The sequence below is a fragment of the Mizuhopecten yessoensis genome, unplaced genomic scaffold, assembly GCF_002113885.1.
Source record: "Mizuhopecten yessoensis strain PY_sf001 unplaced genomic scaffold, ASM211388v2 scaffold8991, whole genome shotgun sequence".
Lineage (NCBI taxonomy): Eukaryota > Metazoa > Mollusca > Bivalvia > Pectinida > Pectinidae > Mizuhopecten > Mizuhopecten yessoensis.
The window spans coordinates 461,063-488,699 of NW_018407824.1; the positions used below are offsets into that span (position 1 = coordinate 461,063).

The 27,637-nt window shown below is 34.7% G+C and overlaps 1 protein-coding gene and 1 long non-coding RNA gene across 2 annotated transcripts; both read right to left on the bottom strand.

The window, feature by feature from the left end:
• Window positions 1-5,486: 5,486 nt before the first annotated feature.
• On the bottom strand, window positions 5,487-17,788 carry LOC110457010. The gene is made up of 5 exons (XR_002463652.1): window positions 17,748-17,788; window positions 15,558-15,702; window positions 13,700-14,124; window positions 9,938-9,985; window positions 5,487-7,390 (listed from the first exon to the last, which is right to left on the bottom strand). It is a non-coding gene; the product is annotated as an uncharacterized LOC110457010 (long non-coding RNA).
• On the bottom strand, window positions 15,554-27,357 carry LOC110456987. The gene is made up of 8 exons (XM_021508070.1): window positions 27,136-27,357; window positions 21,172-21,265; window positions 20,701-20,764; window positions 19,048-19,076; window positions 18,827-18,869; window positions 18,175-18,257; window positions 17,748-17,820; window positions 15,554-15,702 (listed from the first exon to the last, which is right to left on the bottom strand). Exons 2-8 carry the CDS (start codon window positions 21,262-21,264, stop codon window positions 15,554-15,556), a joined length of 534 nt encoding a protein of 177 aa, XP_021363745.1. The 5' UTR covers window position 21,265; window positions 27,136-27,357.
• Between the last annotated feature and the right edge of the window lie 280 nt (window positions 27,358-27,637).

Genomic DNA, 27,637 nt, shown 5'->3' on the forward strand with positions numbered 1-27,637 from the left:
TCTTAGACATTAGCCGTTACCATTAGCTGCCTCCACAGGCACCTCTTAGACATTAGCCGTTACCATTAACTGGCTCCACAGGCAATTCTTAGACAGTAGCCGTTACCATTAGCTGGCTCCACAGACACTTCTTAGACATTAGCCGTTATCATTAGCTGACTCCCCAGGCACTTCTTAGACATTAGCCGTTACCATTACCTGGCTCCACAGTCACTTCTTAGACATTAGCCGTTACCATTAGCTGACTCCACAGTCACTTCTTAGACATTAGCCGTTACCATTAGCTGACCCCACAGGCACTTCCTAGACATAAGCCGTTACCATTACCTTGCTCCACATGTACTTCTTAGACATTAGCCGTTACCATTAGCTGGCTCCACATGTACTTCTTAGACATTAGCCGTTACCATTAGCTGACTCCACAGGCAATTCTTAGACATTAGCCGTTACCATTAGCTGGCTGCACAGGCAATGCTTAGACATTAGCCGTTACCATTAGCTGGCTCCACAGTCACTTCTTAGACATTAGCCGTTACCATTAGCTGACCCCACAGGCACTTCCTAGACATAAGCCGTTACCATTACCTTGCTCCACATGTACTTCTTAGACATTAGCCGTTACCATTAGCTGACTCCACATGTACTTCTTAGACATTAGCCGTTACCATTAGCTGGCTGCACAGGCAATGCTTAGACATTAGCCGTTACCATTAGCTGGCTCCACATGTACTTCTTAGACATTAGCCGTTACCATTAGCTGGCTGCACAGGCAATGCTTAGACATTAGCCGTTACCATTAGCTGGCTCCACATGTACTTCTTAGACATTAGCCGTTACCATTAGCTGACTCCCCATGTACTTCTTAGACATTAGCCGTTACCATTAGCTGGCTCCACAGACACTTCTTAGACATTAGCCGTTATCATTAGCTGACTCCCCAGGCACTTCTTAGACATTAGCCGTTACCATTACCTGGCTCCACAGTCACTTCTTAGACATTAGCCGTTACCATTAGCTGACCCCACAGGCACTTCCTAGACATAAGCCGTTACCATTACCTTGCTCCACATGTACTTCTTAGACATTAGCCGTTACCATTAGCTGACCCCACAGGCACTTCCTAGACATAAGCCGTTACCATTACCTTGCTCCACATGTACTTCTTAGACATTAGCCGTTACCATTAGCTGGCTCCACAGACACTTCTTAGACATTAGCCGTTACCATTAGCTGCCTCCACAGGCACCTCTTAGACATTAGCCGTTACCATTAACTGGCTCCACAGTCACTTCTTAGACATTAGCCGTTACCATTAGCTGACTCCACAGGCACTTCCTAGACATAAGCCGTTACCATTACCTGGCTCCACAGGTACTTCTTAGACATTAGCCGTTACCATTGAGAGTTTGGACGAAACAAGTTCAGTTTGACTCTGTTTTCTTCGTTATACGCTATGAACACTAAGACTCCCAATGAAGATTTTAAAAGATTATTTTGATTTTTTTACACTAATAACATAAGCTTGACATTGCCCCCTACTAAGTCATATTAACATTAGGATTAACGTCTTATTTCCTAACAAATGGGAAATATTAAGATTTTACAAATAGGTTTGTGGATTGAAAACTATAAAAGGGAAAGAAATAGAACAAATAGTCGCTCTGATGGCCGTGCTCCTGTTACGTAAAACAATCCTCTTGTCACTATTTACTGTAATAACTGCCAAGATCGTTACATTAAAGTGTATGGCTAATCACAGTTTTATATAAAGACTATTTATTTAAAAGATGAACGTTACACACGCACAGCTGATTGCACCGTTTACAAATTTGTTAATAGATGCAGTATGTCAAAAATGAATTACACGGCATCCATCATAAAGCTTAGAAGTTATAACGGGAAAGGCAGCGCATACTGCATCGGTGAGCAGTACATAAAAATGGGGAAAAATGATTGTTAGGTACGTGCAAATTAATTCAAATATGTTGTACATTTGTTTTCTGTCCAACAACGTCTCAGATTGCTCCTTCAATATGGTATTTGCGGGGTCACAATGGTGAAGTGAGAGGCCAAAATTTACAACTGAACGGGGTAGGGAAGACACAACGTGTTATATATATGACTTGTACTATCCGGGGAATGACATCGGTCAAGGGGGCATAACTCTGGTTTTATATGTGATCTGATGGATTACTTCATTTAGAGGTCAACTTCAGTTGCATGCCATATGTGTGATTCAGAGTTCCTCCGTGGGGACGTCAATGGGTATATATTCAGAGTTCCTCCGTCGGGACGTCAATGGGTATATATTCAGAGTTCCTCCGTGGGGACGTCAATGGATATATATTCAGAGTTCCTCCGTGGGGACGTCAATGGATATATATTCAGAGTTCCTCCGTGGGGACGTCAATGGGTATATATTCAGAGTTCCTCCGTGGGGACGTCAATGGGTATATATTCAGAGTTCCTCCGTGGGGACGTCAATGGGTATATATTCAGAGTTCCTCCGTGGGGACGTCAATGGGTATATATTCAGAGTTCCTCCGTGGGGACGTCAATGGGTATATATTCAGAGTTCCTCCGTGGGGACGTCAATGGGTATATATTCAGAGTTCCTCCGTGGGGACGTCAATGGGTATATATTCAGAGTTCCTCCGTGGGGACGTCAATGGGTATATATTCAGAGTTCCTCCGTGGGGACGTCAATGGGTATATATTCAGAGTTCCTCCGTGGGGACGTCAATGGGTATATATTCAGAGTTCCTCCGTGGGGACGTCAATGGGTATATATTCAGAGTTCCTCCGTGGGGACGTCAATGGGTATATATTCAGAGTTCCTCCGTGGGGACGTCAATGGGTATATATTCAGAGTTCCTCCGTGGGGACGTCAATGGGTATATATTCAGAGTTCCTCCGTGGGGACGTCAATGGGTATATATTCAGAGTTCCTCCGTGGGGACGTCAATGGGTATATATTCAGAGTTCCTCCGTGGGGACGTCAATGGGTATATATTCAGAGTTCCTCCGTGGGGACGTCAATGGGTATATATTCAGAGTTCCTCCGTGGGGACGTCAATGGGTATATATTCAGAGTTCCTCCGTGGGGACGTCAATGGGTATATATTCAGAGTTCCTCCGTGGGGACGTCAATGGGTATATATTCAGAGTTCCTCCGTGGGGACGTCAATGGGTATATATTCAGAGTTCCTCCGTGGGGACGTCAATGGGTATATATTCAGAGTTCCTCCGTGGGGACGTCAATGGGTATATATTCAGAGTTCCTCCGTGGGGACGTCAATGGGTATATATTCAGAGTTCCTCCGTGGGGACGTCAATGGGTATATATTCAGAGTTCCTCCGTGGGGACGTCAATGGGTATATATTCAGAGTTCCTCCGTGGGGACGTCAATGGGTATATATTCAGAGTTCCTCCGTGGGGACGTCAATGGGTATATATTCAGAGTTCCTCCGTGGGGACGTCAATGGGTATATATTCAGAGTTCCTCCGTGGGGACGTCAATGGGTATATATTCAGAGTTCCTCCGTGGGGACGTCAATGGGTATATATTCAGAGTTCCTCCGTGGGGACGTCAATGGGTATATATTCAGAGTTCCTCCGTGGGGACGTCAATGGGTATATATTCAGAGTTCCTCCGTGGGGACGTCAATGGGTATATATTCAGAGTTCCTCCGTGGGGACGTCAATGGGTATATATTCAGAGTTCCTCCGTGGGGACGTCAATGGGTATATATTCAGAGTTCCTCCGTGGGGACGTCAATAGGTATATATTCAGAGTTCCTCCGTGGGGACGTCAATGGGTTTATATTTAGAGTTCCTCCGTAGGGACGTCAATGGGTATATATTCAGAGTTCCCCCGTAGGGACGTCAATGGGTATATATTCAGAGTTCCTCTGAGGGACGTCAATGGATTAAGAGTTCCTCCGCGGGGACGTCAATGGATATATATTTAGAGTTCCTCCGTGGGGACGTCAATGAGTATATATTTAGAGTTCTTCCGTGGGGACGTCAATAGTTATATCAATTTTTTTATGACGTTCATTTTCCTGAATTCAGGTGGTGTTCATGATGTAGTCCACCTCGTTGATTCCTCAGAGAATATTCATTTTTAGAGAAAAAAAATTGTCAGGCTGTGGCGCCTACGTGACATTAAGAATACAGTTAAAGGTCGATTTATCGGAATTCAACAAAAGTAAACACTGTGTGGTATGCTTGATATCATTGGAAATTATTAATTACAAAATGATTAATATTATATATATCATTACTGCTTCTTACCTTGATAGCTTATCTTGAACTTTGACTTAAACGTTGAATTTTATTGCAAAGTGAAATGCAAATAAATTAATTGTTTAAATTTGACATTGCCAGATCGACGTCGATACTGTCATACTCTGTGCTGATATGTCGTTGTTGTCAGATAGGACTCCAGTATTTGTATCGGTTATAGTCAATGTATGTGGTTGTAACACAGCGGGGAACTGGGAGGATAATGAACCTAAAATAGATGTTTTGAGAGTGAATGGCAGAATTATTTGCTAGATTACATTTTGAATAATATTTTAAAGTTAGTTATAAATAGATTAACCCTTTATGATTGGATGCAGATTTTTTTGTAGAATGTTATAGTGGTGTTTGTAGATTGGATTTACACAGGTAAAACAACCAGGATTTAGTATACTTTATGAGACATTCCTGTCAGATTTTCTACCATCTGTAGGTTCGTCCACGTTCATATAAATGTTAATATACAGTTAAACGTTAATATCTTGGACGATTCGTAGGTAGTCAATAACAGCGGAGATATTTTGTGATACAGCTAGTAGTACGTCAGTCGAACGCAGATGAGTCAATTTTTAATTATTTTAAAAAACGTCATTAAATTAGTTATAAAATGGAATTGCACAAAGGGTCTTGATATCGGAGTACCCGAAGACAAAAATCAACGTGGTCGGGAAAATGATCCATACCTTTTCACCCCACCTTGGGAAAGGCGGCCAAAAGGACAGGAAACACATCGAAACGTCATCAAACTTATATAAGAGTTACATTTTGGAATGGTAATGGAAACAATTATTCACAAATATGTAGACCGTTGGAAAAGTAATAGGACGAACGAAACGCTTATGAGGTGTGATTGACTCATCAATATTAATAACTTAACTATCCTCACTTCAAAGTAAAATCAATGTAGACCGATAAACTAAAATTATAATTTAATCATCAACACTCTAAGCAGTGCATTTAGATAATATTGAAGTAAATAGCTATTATGCAACGCATTTCGCTACCAATTGAGTTAAAATGAATTTAAAGCTAATGCGTCAAATGTTTAGGTTTAGGTTTTTGACGTGGTTTTGTCCTTTTTTTGCTGCTCATGTAGACAACGACCTGGTTTACGTGAACAAATCGTCATGTATGCTATATTAAGTTAGCTTTGCATTATATAATGAAAGACAAAGACAAGTGATAGTTTAAGCGTTTAATGGTAAACGAAATTGAGACAAAAGTAAATCAACAGTGAGAGTAGCAGTAGATATGACGAGAGTAAAATACACACAAAAAAAATGGTTTATAGATTTATACAACAACACGATTCACAATCGTATAGTAGTACACATGATTTAGCTACTATCCGTTTGAAGTGCTGTACTGCTCCATAATCTGTACATACATGCATAGGACCAACATCCCAACACTGCTTTGCTTCGTCATGCTAAACAGGGATGTGTAGTGTCCACTACACTTCGTCATGCTAAACAGGGATGTGTAGTGTCCACAACACTGCCTGTGCTAAATAACAGTGTTAATAAGAATAAAGCGCAAATTATTACTTCTATCACTTTTGAACATCCTTTTTATCAAAGAGCTTCTTTTATATATCAAAATCAATTAAGATTTATATTCAAAAAAATCACTTGTTTTTTTATTTTTTTTATCAAATGTTGTATATTATTATTATTGGAACCAATATATATGTTCGGTATAATTCACTGGCATAAACGTCATATTTTATGTCATTATATACAATATTATATAAGCATATCCGTCATTAAAAGATAAAAAAAGAAAAAGAAAATAAATAAAAATAAAAAGAATACATTTTAAGAACAGGAAGACCATTTTTGAATGAAAAGTAAATTTATACTAACAATAAGGAATTAAAAGAAATTCAAAACGTACCGCGTAACATAGACAAGTTAAACAGCTTATTGTGCAATATGAGGGAACTTATTAGAAAACGTACTATACCTTTTGTGAAAGTAAGATATACATATTCATATCAATCAGAAACCCGGAGAACATTCGAAAAGGCGTTATGATTTATAAAGACATACCAGTGCTTTATGGTTCTTTATATATGATAACTGTTCGTTTTCATATCAGGTTTAACTTTGAAATTGACAATAATAATGATACATTGCTACACGTTAATTTAATATTCCTGGTAAAAGTGTGGCATTAACTATCAAGCAGGTATTCGATATAAGCCCTGTGTAGGCAGGAACTTAATCGTATGTATAAAAATGCGAAAACATAAACAAATAAAAAAACGTCTACATTTGGAGTCAGAGAGATAACGTTCATAGTGTATCGTCTTCAGAAATTGAAGAAGTTGTACACTAATTCTCCGACTATGAATAACATAAACACATTTAGAAGACAATATATATTAGGCAGATTTGAGTTGTGATATTTAAGGAAGTATAAACAAAAATAATACTGTATTAAAGCATCTATTTACAGGCGGATAGTAAATAAAACAAAAAGTAACATTTTCATCGCTTAAGATAATGTTACAATCAAATCGTACTTCACGGCAATCAAAGAAGGGAGTTCGGTTTGAGAAACAAATGGAAGACAACAAGATAGAAAAAATGTCTGTTTTACAGAAATGTAAATTAGATATCCAAAATTAAAAATACTAATATAAAAACAATATTTCTTTTTGAAATGTAATTCACCATAACCAGTATGATTACTGTCACACAAAGATGTCTTTTTATCCGCAGTGAAGTCCTATGATATCAGGATAGCAGTGAAGTCCTATGATATCAGGATAATAGTGAAGTTATTCTGTTAGGATTGCAGGAAAGTCCTATGTTTTCAGGATTGCAGGGAAGTCCTATGCTGTCAGGATCACAGGGAAGTCCTATGCTATCAGGATCACAGGGAAGTCCTATTTTATCAGGATCGCCGTTAAGTCCTATGTTGTCCAGATCACAGGGAAGTTATATGCTGCCAGGATAGCAGTGAAGTCTGTTCTACCAGGATTGCAGTGAGGTACTATGCTACCAGGATTGATATAAACATGTTGTAACACTCGCACCCAATGTTTGTCGTTTAATAGCCTCGATTTCGGTCTTGTGTCTGCAATGCAATTCAAGGAAATACAGAATGATACATTTAAAACAAAATATTTGTCTATATCAAAAATGTTAAAGCCATACCTCTACATTTTCTTGCAATAAAATGGCCAGGCCTTTACGAGTATCACATTTCGTTTTACTAGAGTTCGTATTGCTTACTCTGCATAAAATATTAGAACATGCAAATGAAGACGATTTCAAGCGTCGATATTTACCTGTCCTCCTTCCTGTATTTGTACGTGTTCCTGAATAACTTAGACACGGCTATTGATCATTTGGCTTTTGAAATTTAGTACCAATGACAAATTCTAATGATGTAGTAATTACTTTCCGCTGGATCGGCTTAATCATCTTTTAAATATTTTAACAGTAGAATGCAGGGATACATTTTAACCTTGTTTTGATGAAATAATTATCAGGTAGATTTGTTTTTTACAGTCACGATTTTCTTTCCGCAGAAACCAGTTTAACGATAACATGCAGTTTTGGCAACTAAGTAAAATGTCTACCTATTTGCTCACGCGTTCATTTATTTGTTTCATTATCAATAAGATAAGAGTTAGCAATATATTTTCAACGTGATACTTGTTGATCAACATGTTCTTCAAATTATACGACCTAGAAAAATAACTGCTATTGTAATTGTAATAGATATAAATCAAAGGTAATTTACCTATATATTATCTTAAAAACATTTACCGGTAAATGCGTAAGAGTAGTTTACGCAGATTTAAAGAAATTAGATATATCATTGCACACAATACAAAAAGACAAGAGCATAAATCCCTACTTCATCCGTGAGCGCTTCCAAATCAACTAAAGTGTGTAAATAAATTATCTAGCACCTGTCATATAATAATTAATGTGTTTTAGTTAACTTAAAACCATCATCATTAAAAGGAGTTCAATTTAGAAAGTAAATCGTGTGCATGTGCATTATTGTTCCAATCTGGAATATTGATTTATGTTAAAAACGAATACATGTCCTTGTCCTGTAGTTGTAAGTTTACTTTAAATTACCTCCGTCAATAAGCTGGGGTCGCGTTACATGTATATATATATATGCTGCGCTGGTCCGTTATTCAGCTTTGTATTTATCATTTTGAACAACACAAAATATCTATTTGACAGAAGTCGAAGAGTTGTAATAAATGTCGTAATTTATCCCAGTCTCAAAAAATCAAAGCTGGAGTCTTCAAGGTTCAATCTTAGGTCCACTGTTATTTCTCATATACCAAAATGACATTGTTGCCGATATTGTTTGTAAATTGAAACTTTCTTTAATCCTTTACGCTATCAATAATGACCTTTCTAAAATACAGATATTGGCAGATAAATGGTTAGTAAATTTCAATCAAGGTAAAAACCTAATTACTGATAATACGTAGGAAAAGTAAACATTTAGGAGTTTGGATGTCTGCCAATGGTAAGTGGAACACTCTTATGTTGATACATATTAAAAGTTTATCCACGATAAGGTGTATTTAGATATCTAAGAAAAATTCTCGATGAAAATTCTCCCTAAACTATAATTTCCTTTTATAAGACATATACAAGAATCTTCTGCTAAAAGCTGCTGAAAAGTAACAGGTTCACCAAGATTTTCTAGTAAACATTTAGTATATAAAGAAGTGGTGTGGAAAACTAGAGAAAAGACATGAACATTATGAAATTATACAGTTTCATAAATGTATCACAAAAAAAATCCAGCTTTTCTGTCATCCATAGTCCCTAGTAAGAATTATAATAACTTAGTTTTAATTAGATGTGGAACCAAATTTTACAAGGACTCATTAAAACTTTTCAATACATTTGTAACAGAAAAGAGAATAGTGCGCTTCCACCGGGGGTCGAACCCTCGATCTCCAGGTTCCTAGTTGGACGCTCTACCACTGAGCTAAAGGGAAATTCCCTCTAGCTCTAAGCTAGAAGGCGACCTGAATCCTATGTAAATTGAACCCTGCCACACTACTCCCCTCTTTTTAAATGTGTTCGACCTCGAACACCACAACCCAGGCTCTAACTCCCTGTCACCACAGGGAGGGCCACGGACACCATTTGTAACAGGAAAGAGAATAGTGTGCTTCCACCGAGGATCGAACCCTCGATCTCCAGGTTCCTAGTCGGACGCTCTACCACTGAGCTAAAGGGAAATTCCCTCTAGCTCGAAGCTAGAAGGCGACCTGAATCCTTTGTACAATTGAACCCTGCCACACATTTATGGAATACGCTACCTATTGATATTCGTGGAAATCCGTCTGTAAATATTAAGAAAACCTTTCCTCAAAAAGTTTAGTAGAAGTCCCTACATAATATCAGAAATAGAAACCTACAAATACTACATACAAGATAAAGGCTAAAATGCAGCAATTTGAAACCACACCTGTTGATAAGGAGGCAAGCCCATTATATAGATGCGTATTAGTTGAAAATAGTTACCATTAATTGCTGATATGTAACAATTATATACCATATAATAAGACAAAATACAATGTTATACAAATAACTTTACTTATTACATTCCGTCAAAGGTTTAATTAATACTTACTTGAAGGTGCTGCGTTTCCCTTCTTCTTCCTTTTATTTTCTTATCTCCCTTGATAATATATAATTAATTTGTGTGTATTATGTAACAATTTGCATACAATTGTTATCATATACCACGATAGCAGGTTAAATAAGAACAAAATAAAATTATTATTTTTGTAAGCAATGTTTATGATAAAAAATATCTAATAATTCGCACTGCATATAAAATGGAAATTTACAAATTGAAATTGTTTGTTACAGTAATTTTTATTCTAAATATAATTATATTAAAACTCGATAGGGCTTATCATTGCATTTCTTTTTATTCTAAATATGTTATTTTGTAACCAGATCTAAGACTATTGTAACTAAACATATGTACAATCGAAAATGTTCATTATTGTACGTGCAGTTTCTATCCTACCCTTTATCGTATTCCGTCTTTGCGTATTGCAGAGTTATCTTCTCTTGGGAGCAGGTATTGATTGTTACTTCACTTGTTTGTGAGAGTAACGTCATCAATTTTTGAGAAAACGACGTAATTTTCTCGCACAAACCAATGACGTAACAATCAATACCTGCTCCCAAGAGAAGATAACTCTGCAATACGCAAAGACGGAATATATATTACATGCATAAATTGAAAATATCTGTTATTGAGTTGTTAGTCAACATGCAGGACGTACTGCATGTATTCATGTGAAATAACTGAACATTTCATTCTGAATATATTATATTGTAACTAGTACTGCATGTATATATGTGTAAATTGAACGTGCTCGTTAGTGTAGTTTATATTGTAAGTACATCAAAGTTATGCACAAATGTGTGACTGCGACCATGCGCGTGTGAAACCACGCTTGAGAGAGTTTACTAAGCGTAAAACCTTACCCGATTATTGAATAAAATATTGTTGTTGTTGTTTTCAAGATTATCCCCAATTTTTTAATTACTCAAGGTTCCGATTATATTTTAGAAGTGTAATTCTCCATCAGAATACCCTTGGATCATTTTAGTACCCGGTTTTTAAATCACGCCAAAACGTCTGTAGACCAAACGTCCATCATACCCTAATTAATCGTATATCGCGTCGTAATTTAATTTACATTGCCTTTTGCGAGTATTTTTCACAGTGGAATCAAATGGATTGTATATAACAAGCGTTGCAGGCATGTAAAGCACTATCGAAAACCGCCAGGTTTGACTAGTAAATGCACAAAACCATAATTTAGATTTATATTGTATATTGTCATGCCGAAATATTTAATAAAAAAAAAAATGATCCACCTTAAGGATATATTAGCAAAATCAAAACATTGCAAATAAAATGGCAACAATGTAAAGAACGACGAGGAATGTATCCCACTGTTAATCAAGAGCGTAATGGAAAGAGGAGAAGTCTTCTAAACTTTTCTGATGGGCCTATGTCAGTACATTTTCAAATAATTTGAAATGAACCTGTTGATCTTATTTTTTCAATTAAGTATTTTTCGTTAAAGCTTTACCGAATTGGTCGTGTTTTCGCATGGATATTAGGTTTGATGAATATATTTTTCGATCATGAAGAATATCGTACATATCAAATGGATGGTTTGTCGAATGTTTCCCTTAATCCCTGTAATGATGTTTTTTATTGCAAGTGTAGCAAATCAAAGAACTTCTTTCCAACTTTGATATTTCAAATCAAAATTGAAGACGTAATTTCGTTGGGTTTGACGGGGTATATAGAGGTGAATGCAACATTTGTGCACGGTACATTAGTTATTGGAGGTTCATTACACCTTAGTTATTGGAGGTTCATGACACCTTAGTTATTGGAGGCATATGACACCTTAGTTATTTGATGTTCATGCCTCCTTAGTTATTGGAGGTTCATGACACCTTAGTTAGTGGAGGTTCATGACACCTTAGTTATTGGAGGTTCATTACACCTTAGTTATTAGAGGTTCATGACACCTTAGTTATTGTAGGTTCTTGACACCTTAGTTATTTGAGGTTCATTACACCTTAGTTATTGGAGGTTAATGACACCTTAGTTATTGGAGGTTCATTACACCTTAGTTATTGGAGGTTCATTAAAACCTTAGTTATTCGGGGTTCATGACACCTTAGTTAGTGGAGGTTCATGACACCTTAGTTATTGGAGGTTCATGACACCTTAGTTATTTGAGGTTCATGACTCCTTAGTTATTGGAAGTTCATGACACCTTAGTTATTGGAGGTTCATGACACCTTAGTTATAGGAGGTTAATGACACCTTAGTTATTGGAGCTTCATGTCACCTTATTTATTGGAGGTTCATGACACCTTAGTTATTGTAAGTTCATTACACATTAGTTTTTGGAGGTTCATTACACGTTAGTTATTGGAGGTTCATATAAAAAAAACTTAGTTATTGGAGGTTCATTACACCTTAGTTATTGGAGGTTCATGACACCTTAGTTATTCGGGGTTCATGACACCTTAGTTATTGGAGGTATATGACACCTTAGTTATTGGAGGTTCATGACACCTTAGTTATTGGAGCTTCATTACACCTTAGTTATTGGAGGTTCATTACACCTTAGTTATTGGAGGTTCATGACACCTTAGTTCTTGGAGGTTCATTACACCTTAGTTATTACCATATTGGAGGTATATGACACCTTAGTTATTACTATATTTGAGGTATATGACACCTTAGTTATTGGAGGTTCATTACATCTTAGTTATTACCATATTGGAGGTATATGACACCTTAGTTATTGCTATAATTGGAGGTATATGATATCTTAGGTATTGGAGGTTCATTACACCTTAGTTATTACCATATTGGAGGTATATGACACCTTAGTTATAGGAGGTTCATTACACCTTTGTTAGTAGAGGTTCATTACACCTTAGTTATAGGAGGTTCACTACACCTTAGTTATTGCCATATTGGAGGTATATGACACCTTAGTTATAGGAGGTTCATTACACCTTAGTTATTGGAGGTGCATTACACCTTAGTTATAGGAGGTTCATTACACCTTAGTTATTGCCATATTGGAGGTATATGACACCTTAGTTATTGGAGGTATATGACACCTTAGTTATAAGAGGTTCATTACACCTTAGTTATTGGAGGTTCATTACACCTTAGTTATTGAGGTATATGACACCTTAGTTATTGGAGGTTCATTACACCTTAGTTATTGGAGGTATATGACACCTTAGTTATTGGAGGTTCATTACACCTTAGTTATTGGAGGTATATGACACATTAGTTATTGGAGGTTCATTACACCGTAGTTATTGGAGGTATATGACACCTTCGTTATTTGAGGTTCATTACACCTTAGTTATTGGAGGTATATGACACCTTAGTTATTTGAGGTTCATTACACCTTAGTTATTGGAGGTATATGACACATTAGTTATTGGAGGTTCATTACACCGTAGTTATTGGAGGTATATGACACCTTAGTTATTGGAGGTTCATTACACCTTAGTTATTGGAGGTTCATTACACCTTAGTTATAGGAGGTTCATTACACCTTAGTTATTGCCATATTGGAGGTATATGACACCTTAGTTATTGCCATATTGGAGGTATATGACACCTTAGTTTTTGGAGTTTCATGATGTCTATACCGTTTGTTTTCAGGTCACTGTTCCGTGTGTTGGCCTATTCCTTTTTAGTTTTCCAAAAGTAAAATACCAAAACAAAAGTTTATCAAGGAAAGATAATGTCCTTCCAAATCAAATTAAATGAAAGGCTGGGTTATCAAAATCATATGCTATATAAAGGCGAACTTACTGTTTTTAGAGCAGTCGAACATGTTCTGTATTCGTTCTACATCGCTGTCCGTCAACTTGACCCTCTGTCCCATGCATGTCTTGTAGTATTTGCTGTTTAACACTATTGTATCTTTATCCTTTGAGAAGCTGAATGCCTTTGGACCGTAGTGGAGAATGGAACAGGGATCATAACCGATTTTTGTGTAGGTCGGTTTTACTTGATTATCTGACAGTTTAATGAAATTTGTTTCCTGTTTTGGCAGTATATTTTTATAATTGATGGTGATGTAGCGATCCCTGTCCGGTCTCGCATGCTCATGCCAAAATCCCAAGGCGTGCATAAGTTCGTGCTTAACAGATCCAGCGTTAATGTTTCGTACGGTACTGACTGTTATGTTATGAGGCTTCTTTTGCGTTGCTTGTTTCCCAACGGCGGTGAAATATCTAAAAATTAAATTTGAGTAATGTTGAATGGGGGTTGTCAACCGATATTAGTTTCATCAAAACAAACTTTAATTCAAAGTCAACTAGATTAGGAAAGGAAGACATTACACAGAAACTTGTAACAGCCAAGTAATGTGATATTCTCTCAAAAGGACAATAGAGATAATGTCAATGAAACTATAACAAAAACACTAACTAACATAAAATACCAACAAAAGTACAGCAATATGATTGTTATTATATTGGGTATGTATCCACAGGTTATATAGCTACGTTTGATCAAAACATTTGGATGACCTGGCTTTTGCTTTTCCCTGAATATATGTTTCTTAGTCTTTCACTGCCTCATTTGGAGCAGGCCAACTGCTAAACTAGTAGTTGCAAATGGGTTACTATGGTTCAGGTAAAGTATTATGATAAATTATTATGGTAAAGATTAAAGCAGAAAGATTCATTGTTTATACCAAATATTTCAGACATCACCCCTAAAAAAGACCGACAACCACTCTCATAGTATAACTGTAGGCATCAACCACCTCGATAAACACGTATAAACTTGGCAAGATAAGTAAAAAATAACTTCGTTCTGTGTTATTCAAAAATCAAACAAACTCTCTACGCGACTGTTTTCTCTTATGTCATACAAGCTTTATATTTATGTGACATACAGAGGATAAGTGATTTTTTAATGATTTATTGTTATTAACAAACATTCATATAAATGTAAACACAACCATTTTTTTCGCCATTAATATTTCATTCAGTATTTCATGTACCTTTAAAAAATAACCCTGATAAGTTGTAAAGACCTGTTGGCTATATAACTCAAATCCAGTTTGTTATAAGGTGTTTTAAGATTTATTCATTTAAAAGCTTAAGGAAAGTTCAAGCAACGACACAATTTACATTTTAAAGCGTAATCCTTTTTACTTAAAAGGAAAACCTGACAACCTTTCTAACAATATTTCAGACTGATCCTCAACTTATCGCCCAGGAAAAAACACCTTTTTATTTTTATGTTGGTTTCGAGAAAAGATATTCAAGAAAGGCAACTGTATACAGGAAAAATAATTACATAATGTTGGTTATGAAATATATACACGTTATCAAACTTAACCACTTGACTTGAAAAGTAACCAAATTATCTGCAAATATCATGTGAACGCATGTAAAGCTGATACTCTGAATGCGTCTAACGTCTATTGCTATTTAAAACTAGTGTGTTGATTCTACCTATATTTATTCTTCATAGAAAGTGACTTCAACATCATTTACAAGATGACAATATTGATAAATAAAAAAAAAGGAGATTTGTTCGAAAGGTTTTTGGTCATTATCAATGCAAATACTATCTACGACAAAAGTCCTTGTATTGCTTATGAAAATTTCAATAACATATATTTTTAATGTATGTAAAAATGATATGGCCTCACCCTGATCCTTTCTTGAAGAGGATATGCTGGTCGTCCGTAATATGTTCTTCTTCCGTTAAAGAAAATGCACACGAGTCGGTATCCTGTTGTACCCTTGTTTCAACATCCTTTAACGCACCTCTGATGGCTTTTTTCTGTTGATTGTCTGCATATGAGAAAACAAACAAGGCATGGGAGGTAAAGAACACTGATAAACATATCAGATATAAGACAACAACTTAATTTCGGCTAAATTTACTTACACAAGCGTTAATGTTTTTTTCATTCATTTAGGTAACTGATTCCTGGAACCGATGCAATCAAATATATGCATACTCTCCAACTGAGCAAAAAAAAGACATCTTTTAATTATCTAATAGTCAATGAATGTTTTACATGCATATATTATTGTCATGTATGATCTCACGATTGATGGAACGTTTAAGACTCATATACTTGGTTTGGTTATGATTTTAATCATTATTCATGATTGATTAATGGTTTCCCAGAATATTTTCTATAAAATGTTTGGTCTACGACGAGCTTCTTGCTGGCGAATCTTGAATTCGTGAGCAGGCAATTCTAAAAATAAATAATGGTTCTTCATCTCAGCGTAAATGATGCTTAGGAATGTTTTTGTAACATTAAACGTGGATTTATAAATAATAAGAATGTATACCGACGGCCTAGTTGGTGCAAACTATTACGTTAATGTAACATTCATCTGGGTTACACCTATTGAATACATATCATATTCAAGACCAAAACTGCAAATGATTCAACCTGACGCTTTTCCTAAGCATACCGATAGTGATATACTAGAAATTTCCCTTTTCAGCGCTCAATTTACCTCATTTCATTATATTGTTTCAATTATCAATCTGTCTTTCAATTTCTAAAATAAAATCTTCTTTTTCGTTTGCAACTTAAGTAAAAAAGTTCTGATATTATTTACTGGTGCTATACAGCTTACATGTAATGTACTAAAATAAGGCGACAACACGACAAGAAAGGCGGCACGTAAAATGGTGTCACGTCAACACGAACAATGTCGTTTAAATAACTGTACTAATCTGAAGATGCCAGGAATGCACTGAACTAGTTGAAAACTAAATTGTGAAAAGAAAGAAGAATACAGCAAAACAAGACTTCTGTGACATTATCATTGACTGAAACGTTCAGTCTGTCAAAGCCATCGTTTGGGACAACAAAATTATGAAATATTTCACCGGATTCTTTTTCAAGTATTTCATGCGTTTGGGGCAGGAAAAAAATATTTCTGAATTACCCCGGTGAAACCGGATGAAACTGTAAAGTTCTGTTTTTTTTCCATTTGGTACGTGTTTCCCAATCTATACCGCAAAGCGGTGGCGCATTTTATTCGTGCTTGTCACTTGCAGATCGTATAATATGAAACTACGTACCAAACATTAATCAAGGAAAAAAACATGCTTTAAACTTAATCAATACACATAATTATGTCCAAGGCTCATTTGTGAGAAACCATACGAGTTCATATCTCCAAACCTAATCAATATGAAACCATTTATCCAAGCTTTAGCTATATGAAAATATTCCTCAAAATCTAATCAATATTTATTATTATTTCCTTTTATATTTTCATCATGAAACTAAGTCTCCAAACTTATCATTGTAACACAATAATGAGCAGCATTGAAACCATATCTGCAATCTTTATCTGTGCTTAAAATATTTCTAAACAAAACCTCATCAATGCCAAATCATATATTCAAATTTATTCAATATGATATCATATCTCCCTGACTTAACTATGTGAAACCTAATTAATATCAAACCAATTCTCAAAATCTAATCAATGAGAAAAAATATCTGCAAATCTTATCAATATGAAACCATGTTTCAAACCTAATTATATCAAAACTTTGTAAATCTGAAACCAAATCCCCACATTTAATCAATGTGAAACTATATCTCAAAACATCATTAATCGAAAACCATATGTTTTCACTATTTTTTCATGTTAATCTCGTCAGTATAAATTCAAGCTAAACTTTTTCATCTTACCTCGGGTATGATTCCACCACACTGTTACTTAATACATCACTAGATGTACCATGTCTCCAAAACTAATAAATATATAAACCATATCTCCAAACCCTAAACCATATATCCTAACCTTAAACCATATCTACTAACTTAATCAATGACGATATATACAAATTTACTTACCAAAGGTGTCTTCAATTTTATATTTAATTTTAGGCTTCCAGAGTTTTGTTTTTTTAGTTACCACTCTTTGACCCTAAAAGTAAAAAATCAAACATTTATAATTAAAGCAGCTGCGAAAAATTCATGCACAGTTATAAAATAAGCAATATAAGGCTGAGGGTATGTGTTTTGGTTTTTGTTTTGTTTTTGTATTTGTTTTATTTAAATAGATCTGAAATGTTGTTACTAAGTGATATTTTGGTCATACATTCTTTAAACTCACATTTTATTTTATGTTTTATTTATTCATATGGATAAGGCAGTTCCTTCCCCTTTATTTGAATCAATATATAATTATCTAACATCAATATGCATTCCCTTCTAGGTTCGCAGATATTTTGTTCATAGTATTAACGGTGCAATATCTGGCATATCATAAGATACAAACCGGCAATATTTTGGTGTCTTGACAGAGAATATCCCCTTCAATAAGATGCTGGTTGCTTTTTTTCAGTTCCATATGCAGATTGTCTTCATGGGAAGAAAAATATCAAATAATATAAATAATGTATTACTACCTTATAGAGTACATATGTACCACAACAAATGTTTTTGTGACATCCATATTAAAACGTTTATCTTTTACCGACTGCTGTTACCCGTAACTTGTACCTTCAGCCTAACATAAAATTTCAACCTGACACTATTCCGTTCTTTTCTTGTTATCTAATATTAAAAATCATAAGTATATATCTTAATACGAAAGAACATGCTGTAGAGGGAGTTATTCTAAGGTCATCTCAATTCAGCTGTTGTAGTGTTTGTGTGTTGATAAAAGCTTGTTAGGAATGGAGTTAAGTAACTGTAAGAAATGGTTGAGGTACTTTGCATTTGAAGTACAATGGTATGTCAGTATATAACATTCCGCGTTACCTGAGAGTCATGACTATTCGTTCGAACAGGCAATTTACTTGTGTTTAATCTTACATTACATACATATATTTAACATGTTATTTTCTACTGTGGCTCAACGGTCATATATATGATACAGGTACATGCTAATAGGGGAAATGGAATGGGAGAGTGTTGGAGTATATTACAGTTGTCGGTGTTCTCCTCATGACATAGATCGCTTGTACACGTCTGAAATAAAAATAAAAAAATCTACTGCAGTGATTTCTTTTAAATACATACAAAACCTAGCTACTAATACACCACATCTTTTCAGCAAAATCAGAACACGTAAGCAATGGTATAACTACTTTAGTATGTTGTACATTAATATACCTTAAAATGAATGTGAATAAATATTTGAAAATACCTGTCCTGGCGGCCCTGGCAACTGTCCAACTGCAATGAAATGAAAACAATCGTTGTTAATGAAAACATACATTGACGTAGTCTATGCATATACCGAACATTTAGAATTGTATGTTCAAAACATACTCCAAGATTTGCTATGTTTTAATTTCAATGTTAAGAATTTGTTTTAATTGTCTTACAAAAAGATCAATTCTTTATCTAACGATTATAGCGTAGCTGTTGACTTTTTGAAGATTATGTATTTAACCATATATAATTATTAACGTCTCTGAGAATAACACTGCGAGTTGTTTCTCCCTTCATAAAAGTACACTCCAGGATGACTATGACATATCTATTAACACCCATTCTCCCTAGGTCATTTGTTAGATATATCATATAGTGTCTTATAAGATATAAGATATCATATAAGTTATATAACATAACTTATACAGAACTAAATTCTTGCGAGATCGATATGAAATAATAATAGTAGAAAAAAGTGGTCCAGACGGGACCTCATCGCTACCAATCATTAATGAACAGTTTTAATAACGTAAGCATGATACCAACATTTTCATTTTTTTTTTTTTGAAAACTTATTTAGATATAATTAACAAATGTTTTTATATTATATTGTTCCGTTTTAATCAATATTGTATAACATGGTCTCCGCAGGAGCTACAATATTGATTGAAACGGAACAAATAAAAGCGATTTCTCTCAGTGAAAATTTAGAGCACCCAATCAACGGATGTTTGCTTATGATGGTGGAATATATCACGAGAGTGAGCTTTCTTTTAGAAAAAAATAATATACGAAGGCAGCTTTGGGCTGAGTTTATAATTTTTCCATCATTATCGACTCTCGCTGTATATTTTCCACCATAATATAAAGACATATGTTAATTATAGAACATGATATTATCGTTAAAGTTTCGAAATTCTCGAAATTCCATCATCTTCACAACCGAAAAATATATAAAATAAGGAATAAGAGCTATATAATTCGTTTATGTTGATTTCAAACTTGCCGCAACTTCAGTTTAAGGTCCTTCTCTACCTGTAATAATTAACGTTAAGACATAAAAACAGACTGCAAATCCCTATACAAATTATTGCATGTTAAATTTTTGCTAATGGGTACTCAAAGAAATAGTATAAGTGATATGACTGTATTCAGAAAGTGATAGTTTATAAATGGTAGGTAAATCTAATACAGATATCTTACCTAAGGAAAAACGCGTTTTGTCACACCCTTGCAATAATAACTTTTAGATTTTAATTGTATAGCAATTCTAAACTAGGTGAATATATGTCATCAATACAAATATATATTTCTGACTACAAGTGTTCTGTAACTATATTAATAAATATAACAATTCACAACATATATGGCGGTGCTTTAACCATACCAACAGATTGTTGAAATCGAACGTTCAATAATGCCCACAGATTTCAAATATCAGCTGACGGTATAAAAAAAAAATCATGATATCATCAAATTGCTTAAAATCAATGAATTTATGATGCATTATATAACAAATGCAGATTTCACTGTTAATGTTTAACCGTTTATATACCTTACATGTACTAGAAAATGGCAATGACATATGCAACCATAACAACTGCTTCCTTAAAAACCGTTACAATAACTATGTCGGTGTACTCACATTTATTTTTAAAGGCACCAGTACTTTCTGGTGTTCGTGTTGCACAAATGTCTACATCCTCAGCCTGAAAAGAAAAGAAAGAAAATAACAGTAAATAGCAAACGCCGGGTAAAATTATATCTGATATCAATCAATTTGTCAACACCCATCACTGAGAAAAAGGCATCAGTGACAGTGTAATCAATCTGATTTAAAACACTACACAGGAAGTGCGTCCATCATATAGTCAACCATATTGAAATGGTACAGGGGCAAAACTGTTTACTTTACACATTGAATCGAAAATAAAACAATACGATATAAACATTCTTTTCACCAAGAACAATTAGTATGGTCCTTACGCCAGGCTGTGTGATATTTCAGTTATTTCTCTAAACAATATTAAAACGTTGTGACATTAAGTCTCTTAGTTTGTGTTGTTTACAACTTGGAAATAAAACAAAATAGTTTCTGATGAATTATTGTACTTACTTTATTATCTGTGTTGCCAATAATCAGGGCATGTGAGCCGTGAAAAAGAATGCACACAGCTACCATCGCCCTCAGGCCTGTCTCCAAGCGCATTCTATTCGAAGTAGAAGTTTATTTTAATACACATGCATTAGATATATTTCATGAATATACAATTAGTGCAGTCATACGTATGTGAGCCACCTTATGTTTCCTTTGGTACAAAGGACACATATTGTCAGTGGAGTGGCGTCATATACAAATACATACTTTGTATATGTTCTAGGTCGATATGACGTTATATTTAATATCAAAATTTAACATTATACGTGTATCTGCTTCTACATACAAACATTTGTTTATGAATATGAAAAGGAAAAACAACTCTTTTAATTTGTTTTTTGTATTCTTTTACGGCCCATCGACAACTTTAGTCATTCAGGGCAAAACAACAGTGAACTAGATATTCACAAAAAAAAATACATCAAACTAGAACTAAAAGGTTAAAAGTCAAACAGACGAAGAAGCCATGACAAATAAATTGGAGTTAAAATATAATATGATATTTTTTCGTACATATTAATGTGTAAATAACCATATATTGATGATAATAAAACTATCAATTAACTTTTGTTTATTATTACATTTTACATTTGTTTTCACGCACTTATTAAAAATCTGCACATCCAATCATGAAATGGTTCACACTGAACGGTTGATCAAAAGCATTATAATAAGGTTGATCTTCATGTGAAACATAAGACTTTGTAGTGCTGGTATGGACTAAGCGTCGTCACAACGTCCTCTCTACAGTTTATATTACTCGTTGCAAAGGAACTCACATTAACTAACAATTTATTTATTTTGACTATTAATGTTGTCAAATCGTTTCAACAAAATTTCTTTAGTGAGGTTTAAAATCAGAATAAGACAGTTTAAAATCATCTGGTTGTAGGTTAAGCAGCCCTATCTACTCTTATTCAAGTTTTCCTGACATGACCAGATATCCAAATTACGATCAAATGACAGAACAATAAAGTCATATTCATACAACTGATAATCTGATATGTACTTCAAAACAAGAGCTGTAGTATTGTGTCGGGAGAGTTTTAGATTTATCGTTAATATGCGATACTAATTTAACACCAGGCTGCCGAATGGTTCATAGTAAAATGTCAGGTATACTGGCAATTTCAGTCGATGAAGGTTTCATAGTCGTATGTGGAAGTTTCTCATTTTGTTCGAAAAGCTGTGTATAATTTTGATGTTATACTGACCGAAAAACCTGGGTTTTCTGGATTTGTGATCACTGGAAAACCAAGTGGCGAATCAATTTCGCTCTTTCCCTGTAGGTCGGAGAGAATATACCTCCTGTTACCCCTGCAAGTTCTAAAAGGCAACTAATGATGGAACCCCTGCATACTTGGGATTTTGTTTTGGTGCCCTCTACTTAAGGACACAACACTGATTAAACTAAATCTGTTGCACCAAATGCAACGTTTGAGATTTTGTTTTCTTCCTACCTAATTCCTCTTTGTTACCTAGCAATAGCTCACTTTTGGCATCCTTTTCGATTGTTCGCCAAATTGGGAAAGACATTGTGTTCTATCTAAATAGTTTGGACATACCAACACACATATACACATACATTACATACATGAAGGCACGTCCTTAAAAAACCTTAGCGATTCATAGGACGTTAAATAAAATAGAACCATTTGTATATACACAAAATCTATAAAATTCGAACAAACAGAGGTTATGGTGGCCATCTTGGATGCACAGGTGCGAATATATAAAAAAAACTCTCTTACTTTACACATCGACATATCTTTCATAGTACTCATGTGAAGGTTCTTTGTCTACTTTTAGATTTGGAAAAAACTTTTGGCGGTGGGGGGGGNTTACTCCCCAAAACTTTGTTTTGAACACTTAACTCATATCTCATTCAATATAATAGGGTTCCGCGAACAGTTCCTTCTTATCCTTATGGAGAGTAACACGAAACTTATAGTATACGTATTGCGTATAGGTAATAAACAGTATACAATGTATAAAAAGTACAGTTTCAACATTTATTCCTTTCATAAAACCTTAAACCTTCGGACCAACATACACAATTGTATATGATACATAGTGTTTATTATTTGAATAAATAATATGAAAACACAGGTAACAAAGAAAGACAGTCCGGCCTCGAACTCATGATCTACGTCATCAAATTGTCAACAACCCGATGTTTTCCACGCGATTATGATTAAATACCGGTTATTTATACAATTCGTACAGATGTCATTAGATATTAGACCAATACATTCTCAACAGTTAGTTATATATTGAATCTTCGGAGCAACCAATATATATAAAATGACGTGGATTCCTATAGGCACTATATGTACTAATTCAATTAACTTGATTATAATAACATGGTTATGACATATAACCATATGTGTATCGTTGGTATGACCCCAGTTCTAGGCTAGCGTTTATGTACAGTCGTATGTCATATATATATATGTGTATACTACTTCAGCGTGGCAAGTCAACTATGACTAAACATATATTTATAATCTTTATACGATACACAATAACTTTATTATCACTTCAAACACCGATAGTATCGTAGCCGTTCATCAGACTCTTATAACACTGGTAATTTATGTTACATCGTACGTAACTGGGGACACCCGAATGATATATGGATATGTACTAAGCCTACCCACAAGCACAGCGCAGTCAGTTACGCGCTGTTTATATATTTTTTATTTATCGGTAGCAACAAATATTGATAGATAAACTGTTTTGAATCCAGATGACTGGAATATTAATCTTAACTCGAAAAGGTAGCCGGGTCTCATTTATTTCCTTATATTAACTATAGTTAATTCGATTCGGTTAAGTTGAGCAATGATGCGTCAAACTAACACAGATATGCTGATCCCTATCCCTAGCTTATTATCCTTCCAGTGTCTTACTTCTTATCTGGACAAAGTGGGTTTACCAAAACCCTTAAATGATTTAGTGTTTCACTAGAAAAAAAGTGTTAGGTAAAATGCAAAAAAAAATAAAAAAAATGATTTGAACAATACTTTTACAGTTAACATCATAACCCGTCACAGCTTTGTAAATGTATTTAATCATTTCATGAAATAACAAATGGAACTCATAACGTTTGAGAGCACCTATTTGTTCAAGTTTTTTGCTGTGTACAATTTGGTACATTTGTGTTGGCGCTGTGGTATATCTTGTACAGGTGTGCTGATGCTGTGGGTTTTTTGTACATTTGTGTTGACGCTGTGGTATCTTTGTACGAGTGTGCTGACGATGTTCGTGTTGATGCCGAGATATATTTTGTATATTTGTGCCGACGCTGTGGTATATTTCCTACATTTGTGTTAATGCTGTAGTATGCTAACACTGTGATCCGTTTTGTTGATTTGTCACTGTGGTATGCCTTGTGCCTGTTTGTTAACGTTGTGGCCTATGTGCTATGTAGGGGTGTTGACATTTTAGTTTACTTTTTACAGGTGTGTCAACGCTATTCCCTATTTTGTAAATGTGTGTTATTGACGCTGTGGTATATTTTTGACATGTGTATTGACTCTGTCGACGCTGTGGTATATGTTTGACATGTGTATTGACTCTGTCGACGCTGTGATACATTATGTATGTTGGTGTTGACACTGTCTTCTCATTTCACACACTTGTGTTGGTATATTTTGAGAATGAATTTTGTGGTGGATAATGCATACATTGACCTTAACATCTATATGTAATGAAAATTCAAGATGACTTTCTGCATATCCTGTGTCACATTTGGGGATAGGTATATTTTCACAGATACAATTTCATTATGTAGGTTATTATTATACATACAATGAAGTCTTTGTTTATTCAGTTCAGAATCCTGTACCTTGTATCAGGATACAATTTTATAAAGGCGTGCTAAGAAGAGTTTTGGCAATTAAAGTGTCAATATCATAATGATAACATAGTTGTCGAATGAAAGGGATTTTTAATGTTAACAGTAAATCAAGAGATTCTTGGGGCTCTACGGTCACGTTTACAGTAGTAGTGTTTATTCAGAAATATGGTGTGATCATCCTTTGTACGCAAAGTATGAGAGTGTATTACCCATCACGGCATTATGAAAACTACGTTAAAACAATTCAGAACCGAAAGCCATACTTTCTTATGGCGATGTAGGTAATATGTCCGTTAAGTATCAATGAAATCCCTTCAGTAGTGTTTCAGTGACGGTTTAAATTGTAAAATGTTTACATACCACAGACATATAAAGATCGTAAAAGTTCGGCTCGAGTGATCTAGTCAAACAATGTTAAATCAAACTATCACAGAGAACTCTAATATTTCTACACAAGATCGACGAGATATCTTTGGAAAGGACTGTGTTCTGGCGAGGTTAAACTGGCTTGACTAGTACAACATGGTAACTGTTTTTGTCATATTTTTCAATAGACTGAGAACTGCCTGCCCTTAGTTTATTTTTTTCCCCCAGCAGGCTGAGATAGGTAAATGTGTTACATTCAATTTATCTAATATTTGGTACATTTCACTAGTTTGCTTTTCATGTTTTACGGATATTTATCCTTGTATTTTTTACTGACAGTTTGGGGTATTGCTTGATTTGTGAAATTCTATTTTAACGATATTGTTTGGTAAAGAATAACTTGATGAACAATACAAAAACAAAGCTGTCTGGGTAGGTCAGGTTATACAAAGTAGGCTGAGGTAAATAACTATTGCTTTAATGTTAAACAATACAAAATACTAACGCTCAAATATTTTTACGGACAAACTTTTGTTTATGACTAAGCAATTTTCATGAGGCAGTGTTCATACTGCTAAGATTATATATCAAACTAATTATCAGTTTAATCAAGAACCGTCTTTCGATTCGTGATATTGCGAAGCAATGTATGTTAATGAAAAAATGATTTTGACTATGTCCAAATTTTGATAATTTGTTAAATATAAAATGAGAAGTCATTTACGGGTAAACGTATTATTTTACAGTTTGCTCCAAGTTTACAAATGCCCAATAGAAAATAACATATATCAAGTAACATGTTATTAATGTGTGCGGTGCATTTTCCCGACCGAGGAAGTGCGTTGTGGTGAAACTGATGATATATGAAGATGTCATCAGGAATCAGTATTAAGCAAGGATGAAACACCACGCATATAGTAATTGTAATGGTCATATTATCGTTTTCATTATACTAGTCTTTATTGCATACTATGAAAGTCGATTTTTGTCTATAAGTATTATGTTAAGGGATGTCCTAAGGTTGTATGGAAACATTTCATCACTTCTTTACACACAGTGTTAAATTGTTTCATATTTATTAATTCAGATTTTCTATTTTCCGGCTTTTAATTAAAGATGACAATTTAATCAACAATCCACGATTTTGTGTTTGTTTCATTTCCATCAAATGTAAAAAAAAAACCAAAAAAACCCACAACAGTTTGGACATAAATATTTCTCGCATTTCTAATTGAGCCAAAAGATGACCTTTTACACAGTCGTACCCATGACTAGTTATTTCTATGTTAGACAAATAGCTGTGATAATATTTACAGACTGATTGATTAATAAAATATTGGGGAAACAATTAGAGAAATTAAGTTTTTAACCGCAACTGATAAACGTTTGCCCATTAAGTAAATGTATTGCATACAATGTCACTATAACAAACAAATAATGGTCAAATGTGAACATACAGAACCAAAACAGGATGCTATAATTACTGTATAAGCGCTATTTAATTACTTCCATTTCAGTTTATCAAAGAAGCAAGACGTACATTAAATAAAGTGGTTCTCATAGAAAATCAATTAGACGCTGAGTTAATCAGAGTATTAGTATCTCTTGTAAGACTACCAGCTACAAAAGACTGTGTAGTGAATAACTTAGACGATAAATCCTGTCATAAACCAAGCGCTCTTACATCATCTTACCTGAGTTCTTTGGGAGAAGAATGCCGCAAAGATTTCTTCTATCTCCAAAGGTGTCTTGCAGAGCTTTTTGAGAAAATCCAAGTAAATTGAACTAAACTAAAAGTTCCGTTCAATTTAAACAATATTCTACACATAACGATTACCCGAAAGGCGTGGTTTAAACAGCGGGCGACACAAACCACGTCCTCGTGGTGTATCAGTTGATAGCACCCCTCGTGTCATTTGGTGCGATAAAGAAAAGGCCCAACATATTTTGTCACAATTCATAATTTGTCTTGAGCATAATTTCATTGGTAGAGACTGGTTTCTACGGATACGCCAGAATGATTGCTATATCAGTTTGCATATTACATGATAGTAAGTGTTGTCAATCATAACACCACATTGTCTAAGTAACGAATTAGGCGACGTTTAGTAATCTCCGGATCTCTATCGCATTGGTCTTGGCCTGGGTTTGATATAGAGTATTACAATTAAATAATTAATATCTTATCTCTGGGGA